Consider the following 9,886-nt stretch of genomic DNA (forward strand, 5'->3'; position numbering starts at 1 on the left):
TAATCATGTCCCTATTTTTTCCTCTTATAAGGAATTTCTTTACTGTCAGTAGAAGTGGTCTGTAGAAGCCATGAGCATTATATAAATATGTAAACAATATCTTGATCTGCAACCCAGCCTTGGAGACTTCTCCAGCTGCTGCCATAAGAACCCTTAGCTTTCTAACCTCTTAGGGTGACAGCAAAGTGGGCTTTCAGACAAAGAAGCTATCAGTCTGATAAGTATTTGGGCCATGAATTAACTCCTACCTCCTTTTTGCTCACTGCAGAGAGGAAGCAATCTTTCCTCATTCCATGAACCTTTTTAGCCTATATCAAGATTCTCATTTGGAAAATAAATACTCTCCAATCCCTTGAGAAACCTACTTGGTCAACCTGAAATCACTCAATACCTGATTCTGCCATTCAATACCAGATGCTGCTGATGCTGACTATAAATCACATATCTCTCCTCCCCAGTCTGGACCACATGAGGCAAGGCCAGCTCTATGCCCCTTATCAGTCTGAAGCAGCTCCAGAAGATGAGACCATCATCCCTCTGACCCAAAGGAATCTGGGTCTGGACTGCTTGAAGTGGGAATAATGGAATAATGGCCCTGAGGCCCTTAGGCCTCAACAATGCTGTAGTTTCATGGATAACGGAATGCACTGGTCTGTGATAACTGGGTTTCCAAGACAGACAGTAGGAATTGGTAGAAGCAAGGTTTCTAGTTCCTAAACCCTTCCACTGATGTACAGATATTGGTTCTGAACAGGTTACAGTTGATATTGAAGAGACAGGCAAGTCTGAAGGCCTAGATAACAAAGATATCCTAGTGGAAGAAATGTATCAGGATTGGTATGAGAAATCTTCAAGGGTATGAAAAAGAGAAGTGAATAGAACCAGGTAAAGATTTCTCAGAGGCTCTAGGACCCTAGGACTAAGTTTCAGGAAGTCCCATGATTCCTATTCTCAGAAGGTTGTAGGGCAGAAAAAGTCACACCCTAGGTCTAAACTTCGGGAAGTCACATAACCCCCAGGAAGTAGATAGCATTGTTGACCATTGATCAATGGTTAGTTCCTTTTCAATCCACTCAATGAATTTAAAAATCAACCCATGTCTTTTCTGCTACATAATCCATTCTCTGCTTCGGCCATGTGCCACACACTATGCTGGACTGTCCAGGTGATGTGCTTTGACCTCTCCTTGCAAGGACCGAATAAATGCTTTCTGTTTGTATCTGGAGATGCCTCTGAATTATCAATTTGGTTAAGGTGGAATTAGTCTAGCATTCCATTCCACACAATTTTAAATATATTTAAAGGCAAAAGATTACGCTCATCTCAAAAAAGCATAAGAAATATAGAAAATAAAATTTCTGAATGTGTTGAAGGCACACAATTCTCAAAATGAAACTTCATACCTGCTGACGATTACTAAGGTCCAACTGCTTCCAAAACTGGAAGTCTAGACAGAGGTCACGCCAGTATTTGCAAACTAATGATGCAGAAAGGCAACGTTCATCCAGGGATAAATTAGAAAATATCTGTGAAAGAAAAAAGGCATATAATAAACAGAAATAAATTGGGAAATACTTTTTTTTTTTCTTTTTAGCTGTAAAATGCAACAGTGTTTTGTTTTTTGGTTGGTTTTTTTTTTTTTTTTTGGTTTTTTTTTTTTGTTTCTCTGAATGAAACATCTAGATGATGCTGTTCAGGAAAATGTTGAAGATTTCCCCATTTCTTTTTCTGATGCTTGCAGAACCAATTATCTAATATTGAATGGTTCTTCCATTCCTGGGTTACTACTTTTTTAAATAACTACACAAATTACAAAGTATACAAAATAAGTCTGCTTATTATAAATATAACAAAATATTGTATTTAAAGCATGATTTTCAGAAATTGGGCAACATACTTCCTGAAAAGCAGTTTGTTCACTTCTCATTTATATGACAATTGGTTAGAGTTCTTCATCTCTTCCCTTTGACAGAGACGTAACATGGCAATATTAAAAGCTGAAGAAGATTTGGGGCTAAAACGCTTATAAGACTCACTAATACACAGAGATAAAATACATGAGTAAAAGTTATGCAAGTGAAATAACAGATAATACTTGGAATATTACACTAAGTCTATTGCAAGACTCTAAACTCATGATAAAACATCCTAGAGGAAGAAATAAAAATCATCTGGAAATATGATGAAGGACATACATCATCATGCTCCCCTGAAATTCAATAAACCTGAGTTTACATACTCATATTTATAAGATCCATTACCAAAAGGTCCTTTCATCTACCTTTACAACAGTCCAAAAAAACAAAAACAAAAACAAAAAGCAACCATCACTACCACAACAAAAAACATTAAACACAAAAGACAGCAACCTGCCCTAATACTATTTCAATCTCAATGGCTCTTTAAAAAAAATAGAATTAAAAAAAACAAGAGCAGTAACTATCAGAGGGACATGTATATAGTACTTTAAAGTTTCCTAAACTCTTTACATACATTTTACTTGATGCTCACTTTGTGAAGTGGGAGCTATTATTACAGATGAGGAAACTTGGGGCAAGTTAAGAGACTTCAAAATTATACAGCTAGCAAATGTCACAAGCAGGATTTTAATACAAATCCTCCTCGATGCCAAGTCTAGCAATCTATCCACTAAAACAAGCAAATAGAAAAATATATGAATACACACACACACACACACACACACACACACACACACAGCATCTTCAGAAGGAAGAAGGGAAGCAGACAAAGACTAAAGTCAAATAGTTTGAGTTAAGAGAAAGGGGAGAGGTTCTAAAATTACCAAAAAATCTAGATGGAAATAAAAAGATTGAAGCAAAAAAGGCCAACCCAGAAAATAAAAAATAAAATAAAACCTAGGGTAATTGTAATCATCTATCATCATATTCCAATGTGTCACATGAAATATAAGTTAAGCTGAATTTTCAAAGATTGTGTCAATGAAAGATAGCTCTGGTATATCTGGCTATCCTAGAAAGGTTTTGAATAGAGGCCCAATAATTAACTTTCTATCTGATGTTAAAGGATCATTAAAGGAAGGTTGGTCCTCAAGTGATAGGTTGCCACAGCAACCCTTGAAGGCAGCACAGAAGGGTGGTGCTCTGCAAGAGTCAACACACTGATGATATATCAGATTCTTCACGTGTTAATTATTAAGCAATCAAGTATTAATTAACTCATTCACTCTTGTGGGTAGAGAGCAGAATATAAAGTCATTTCATTCAGTCTTTTCTATAAAATCCTCTTTCTTGCATATCTGTAAAGAATTAGATCTACTTCATAGATGTAAAATGGGCAAATATAAGCAACCTATCCAAGAATAGGAGAAAAAAAGAAACATAATATTGACTTTTTACTTGCCATCCATTATAGTTCTCTATATTGAGCATGCAAATTTAAAATGTAAATTTTTAATATTCATCCTATAACTGCCTAACAACTGCTATAAAGTGTCACAAGGAAGGAATTACAAGGAATTACTTGTACCTGGAAATTACAAAGAAAATACAAAAAATTTAAACCCCTAAGTAGTATCATATATTATTATTTATTATTAGTATGGATTAAAGTTTTAAAAAAGACTAAATACAAATGCATCCTTTTCAGCTCATGATGCAATAAAAATTACATGTAATAAAGAGCCATGGAAAAACAGATCAAAAATTAACTGGAAAGAATGAGTGGGTGAAACAACAACCTGCAAGGTAAGACAATAATTTCAACCAAGAAATGACAAAGACAACATACAAAAATTTATGGAATGTAGCCAAAGCAATTCCTAAGGAAAATTTTTTATCTCTAGTTGCTTATATGAATAAAATAGAGAAAAAGAAGATCAATGAATTGGGCATGCACCTAAAGAAGGTAGGAAAAGAACAAATTAAAACCCCCAAATTAAATACCAAATTTGAAATTCTAAAAACAAAAGATTAAATCAAAATATCATAGCATTACATTTCTGTGTATATTTATACATATACATATCTGACACAAAAATTTCCCAGTTCTCACAATTATGTCACCTATTGCTTGAAATAAAAATTCTATACAGAAAAACAATTTTAACTTAAATGGTTTAGTTTAATAGGATTTTATCGCTATAAACAGTTTCTAATTTACATGTTCATTTCCAGGTCAAATGTTTGAATTCAAACCTTTTTATAAATAAATGGTAATGGGATCCCAAAGTCAGCCACAAAACCAAAAAGGATTTTAAAATCTGTCACTCTTCTCAAAGTCTTTTAAAGGCTGGGTTTTTTTTTACTTAAGAATAGCCAAGCCAAATCATTTTTTATTTATTAGTTAAAAGGAGCACTATAATAAAATAGTCTCTCATCTTCCCACCTCTTTCGCACAGTATCTTCTTCATTATGACCTTCTCTTTGAATTTTAAAAAATGTAAGGTGCCCTGATGCTGAAATCACATTTGTGGTAACAGATTTTCTCAAGATTTAGAAATGTAAAGCAGGCCCCTCTTTCATCTTACTCTACTTTCATTAACTTCTTGGTGCCTAGTGTTTGGTCATGATTAATCTTAAATCTTAAATATTCAATTTAGATCCAACTACAAAATTAACATTTGTTACATCCCATTTGGATGGAATATGAATGCCAATTTTTTTTTCTTTTGCTCTGAATTTGGGATTTCGTTAATGCTACAAATATACAAACTCCCCCATCAACACAGACTAATAATATAACTTTATTATTCATCTGCCACACATTACTATCCCTATGGCTAACTATCTCCCACATTCTATTTCTCTTTCTATCAATGCATTATTCATCACTGGCAATGTAGAAGCAATCATTGATTCACCTTCTGTTCCCTCATGCCCATTCTCCTCAATCCTACCCCAATCATGTTATACTCTAACTCTTTTACTAAGCCGTCTGGACTTATTTGATAATGAACAAAATTCCCTTATTACAAACCTCTTTCTCCACATTGATGAAATTGAAACCTTAGTCGTCATCTCCAACACTAGCAGCATTCATATAAACACACCCTGAAGAGAGTCAGAATACTCTATCCTACAATAGTTCCATCATCACTTGATCAAGAATGCACAAAATCCCAATCATGGTAAAGTTGTTTTCCCAATGCTCATGTTTTCTTTCCTTTCTCAGAGTTCAAAAACCTGCCTTACCATTGTTCTCTCCTCCCCAACACTAGTAATCTTCAACACAAGCACTGAGGGTCCCACAAACTTACCTCCCAGTTCTTCAATCTTCTTTAATCCTTCAACCTATTCCTTTATTCCACATCAGTCACCCAATATAGACAATCCTTAAATTTCAGCATAAACCATGACTTCCTTAATCAAACTAACATTCTTCTAGCTCACCACAACCAACTATTATTCCATCTCTCTCTTTGCCTCTTGCCTCCATATCTACTCTTCATCCCCACTACTACCTCCAATTCCTCTAACTCTGATCACTGTTCCAGGACATTAAACCTGAACTGATTTCACTTTCCTCTCTTTCCAATCAAAACTCTACTCCTGTCCTTAAATTAACTATTTCAATTCTGCCCCAGGCTCTGCTCGTGAATAGCTAATCCCTTTTTTCTGTTCATCTTCAAACAAACCTCGGCCCTGGATTATTTCCAAACTCACCTCCACAGTATCTATTCACCAACTGCTGAACTGAGCAGGAGGAAAGTCTTTCTCAGCTTTGCTGACAAGACATTAGACATTGAAAATATTGTCCAACCTCAAATAGGCTCTCCTTGCATTGAGTCTTTTTATTCTTCCCAAATTAATTCCTTATACCATTCTTCTTAAAATCTTTTCCCACTTTAAGCCTACCCAATCTGTCAGTTAGCTTATTACTTTACTGAGAAAACTGAGGACAATCTACATGAGCCCATTCTCCCATTTTTTGTCTCAAAAACCCCTGACATCACCCCCACTCTCTTTTCCTTTTAACAAGTCTGACAAAAAAAGAGGCCCTTCTTGCCAAGATCAACCATTCTACATTTGCAGCACTTGTCACTACTGACAGTCCTAAGTTTCTAGATTTGTCTCTCATTTTCTGCTAACGATACTCTTTTCTGGTCCAACTTCTAACTAGTTATTTCCCAATTTCCTTTATTGGTTCTGCTAATGATACTCTATTCTGGTCCAACTTCTACCTATCTAGTTATTTCCCAATTTCCTTTACTGGTTTATCAACTACACCATAACCCCTAATTGTGTGCACTACCTAAAGTTTTATCATGGACACTGGTTTTCTTGGAAATCTCAGCAATCCTGCATTTAACGATCTTCTCAATACAAATGACTCCAAATCTATGTATTCAGAACCAGTACCTGAATTGCATGCAAACTGCCCATTGGGCATTTCAGATTGAATATCATAGAGATGTACTTACATGTACAAAAATGAATTCATCTTTCTACCTAAACTCTTGTGTCTTCAAAATTTTTTTTCACTCAAAGCTACAAATATCATTGCCATTTCATTCTCCCTCACTGCCACTATCTAGTTAGTTACCAAAACTTGCTGTTGATATTTTTCACATCTCTTAAAACTAAGCCCTTGTCTTTACTCATAGTCATCACTTAAATTCAAGCATGTATCATCTCTAGTCTATATCACTGCAGTAGTATCTTGGTCTCTGCCTCAAGTTTCATCCCATTGGAGTCCATCCTACATACTGCTGCCAAAGTAACTTCCTAAAGCACAGATTTGAGCATATGACTCCCCTACTCCACTAATTCCAAGGACTTCCTATGGCATTCTCACAGGCTATCCACCACCCCCATGCCTGGAATTCTTACGGCTTCCTTTAAACTGAATCTACAATCTTTCAGCAAGAAGCCTCTCCTGGGTCCTCAATATTTAGTACCTTCCCTCTGAGATTATCTCCAATTTAGCTTGTATACAACTTGTTTGTACATAACCATCTGCAAGTTTCTCCCCTAGAAAGACTGAGCTCCTAAGAGGGCAGAGATTGTTTTTGCCTTTCTTTTTTTGTTGTATTTGCAACATTTAGCGCCTTGTTTGGCATTTGAAAAGCACTTAATACTTGTCAAACAAGACTTCTGCAGAAAGCCAATTTCTAGCACCATCTCCCCCCAAACTCCCCTGTTGTTTAATCATATGCAATTATATATATATTTGCAATAACTATAAAACAATCATTTGTAATTTAATTTCATAACTTCATAGTCACAAATATGGTCATCTGAAATTGATGAGGGAGGTGAATCGTAGACAAGTTAAAACAATCTCACCTATAGAAAGTGTCCCGGTTGACAAAAGTGTAACTAGTGCCATGTTACTCAAAGCTTACAAGATAAAATTCTAAGTCTCTCCTTTTCCCTCCAAATCACCAGACTTTATGAAAGAGGCAGACGTTTCTATCACCTAGCAACAGCAACCTGAAAAATTCATCCGTAAAATTTCCAAGTACTACTCATCCCTGTCTTCCAGAATGCTACTCTTCCTCCAAGACTCAGCGCAGGTGTGGCCTCCTGCTTAAAACACTCCCCTTTTTTCTCATTCCCACCACATTTTCCAGGAATAGTTTGTCTCATTTTTTCCTGACGTTCCCCATAGTAGTGACTTTTCGAGGTACCTGTTGCAAAGTCCCAATAGAATGTTAGCTCTCTGAGGGCAAGAACCGTTTCAAGGAGCTTTTTGTTGGGTTGCTTGGTTGTTTTTTTATTATCCTTGAATCCCAATACTTCACAGAGCATGGGCTAAGTAAATATTGGCTGCATGGAATATCATTGTTTCAGTAGTAATTTTTTGGTAAAATTAAGTCACACACCTTCGTTGACTTTGCTGAAACATGACACAACACTTCACCAGACTACATCATCACTCCACTGGCCAACAATGTCCCCACAGGGATGAGTCAAGGCCGGCCTTTCAAGACTTCCTCCAGGTAAAACAGTAATATCCATTTCCCGTTTTTCTCTTCTCTCCCCCGCCCCCCAGCTCTAAGTTCCCCCCCCCAGGCCGGGGCCCCCCAGGCCGGGACCCCGCCCAAGGAGGGGCCCAGAAGCCAGCCCCCGGAGGCGGGGACCCGGGTGGGGGCTCGGGCCGCCCACGCTCCCTTCGCCCAGACCCACCTTGAGCAGGATGGAGGGAGGCAGCTGATTGATGCCGGCAGTCTCGGGGGGCGGCTCTCTGCAGCCGTCGTTGGGGTTGTCTTGGGGGTCCAGAGAGTCCGGGTCGCCGCCCTCCGGCCGCGGCGGGGCGGACGCCGGGGGAGCCCCCGGGCCGCCGAGGCTCTCGCCCACGGGGTCCCTCCGCAGAGCGGAGCCCGTACAGTCCGAGGAGCCCGAGGCCGTGGGCAGGGGGCAGAGTTGCGGCGGTGGGGGCTGCTCCGGGGTCTGGCAGCCACCGGCCTCGGGGGGCCGGGGCGGCGACGCGCCGCCTCCTCCTCCTCCTTTGCTTCCTCCCCCCCCGCAACCCCCGCCGCCACAGCGGGGCTGTTTACAGGGGGTGCACGCGGGGACCCCGGCCCCCTTCCGCTTACACACCATCTCGGGCAGGGTGGGGGGCTCGGCCGCCGGCTGCCCCCGGAAGAGTTGGAAAGGAGGCGGCGGCGGCCCCAGGAAGCGGATGGGCCCCACGCCGGGGAAGAAGAGGCTTCTGCCCTGCTGCTGCTCCCGCTGCTCCCAGGCGGCGGCCGCGGCGGCGGCGGCCAGGCCTAACTCTTTACAGCAGGAGACGGACGACGAGGAGCCGGCGGCCGCGGCCGACGACAACAGAAAGTGGCGGGCGGCGGCGGCGCAGTCCTCGGCCACCCTGCGGTGTGCCAGACGCTGCGAAGTGGAGGTGGCGGCGGAGGCCGGGTCCCGGTCCCGCGACAGCCGCGGCTCCTCCTCTGGGCCCGCGGCGGCGGCGGGGGCAGGCGTGCTGGGGCTGTGCACGATGAAGCAGAGCATGCAGGGCCCACGGAGCAAACAGTCCCAGCTCCGGGGCGGCGGCGACCGGGAAGGCGAGGGCAGGGGCGAAGGCTTGGCCGGGGGCAAGCGGGGCAGCCGGAGGAGCTGGCGGTGGCGCCGGCGGCGGCACCAGCAGCAGCAGCAGCGGGGTCCTCTCTGGCTGTGACGGTTACGCGGCACCTTCGAGAGGAGGTGGCCCATATAGAAGGCCCCGAGGAGGGAGCCGGGCGGAGAGGGGGAAGGAGAAGGGAGAGGCGAGAGCCCTCCCCCCGCCGGCCGCGACAGCGAGACACGCGCGCACACACGCACACTCACTCGCTGCTCGTTCACGGCCCGGCCCGGGAGCAGATGTCAGCTGCGGGCGGCCCCGGCGCGAGGAGGAGGCTTCATGCCTTTGCCGGGGAGCCCGGGGAGCGGGTTAGGGCGGGGAAGGACCGGGCCGGCGCCGGGGCCTAAATGTCGGAAAACCTGGCTCAATCTGCCTGCAGGGCGGCCCGGCCAATGGGGGAGGAGCAGCGAGCTCCCTCTCCGGCCATTTTAACCGAAGAGCATCCGGCGCGCGCGCCCGTGACCGCGGCTCCGACTATACGGGAGCAGCAGACGCGGAGGGGGGGGGACCGGGGGCGGGGCAGACGCCGTGGGAGTTCCTGCGGTAGCCTGCTTGACCTGTCGGGATTTGGGGGACTCCGCTCTCGTCCCTGCCTGTTTAACTGTGGGATTTGCCAATTCCTTGTCACCGGAGCTGAGAAGAGGCTTTGCCGAGCTAGTGCGGGACGTGTACCGGAGCTTTCTCCTTCCTGTTGTCCTTAACTCTGCATCGTGAGCTCTTGTCTGCTGGTGCGAAAACGGGTGGGTTACGGAGTGGTCCCTCTCTTGCAAGGAGAGCTCAAAGCCCCCGATAACATTAAGCCAAGGCCTACCGAAAGTCTCAGAGGGGGCTGACTATTCTGTAATGG

At 42.9% G+C, this 9,886-nt stretch overlaps 1 protein-coding gene across 1 annotated transcript in view; it reads right to left on the reverse strand.

The window, feature by feature from the left end:
• FBXL17 (F-box and leucine rich repeat protein 17) overlaps positions 1-9,426 on the reverse strand; it is a 528,599-nt gene extending 519,173 nt beyond the window's left edge. Inside the window, exons 1-2 of the mRNA XM_074281924.1 lie at positions 8,109-9,426; positions 1,404-1,526 (exon numbers count right to left, since the gene is read on the reverse strand). Of these exons, the coding sequence (XP_074138025.1) occupies positions 1,404-1,526; positions 8,109-9,131 (1,146 nt within the window). The 5' untranslated portion in view covers positions 9,132-9,426. The remainder of the gene's footprint in view (positions 1-1,403; positions 1,527-8,108) is intronic.
• Positions 9,427-9,886: the final 460 nt, after the last annotated feature.

Source organism: Sminthopsis crassicaudata, chromosome 1 (assembly GCF_048593235.1).
Source record: "Sminthopsis crassicaudata isolate SCR6 chromosome 1, ASM4859323v1, whole genome shotgun sequence".
In the NCBI taxonomy this organism is placed as follows: Eukaryota; Metazoa; Chordata; class Mammalia; order Dasyuromorphia; family Dasyuridae; genus Sminthopsis; species Sminthopsis crassicaudata.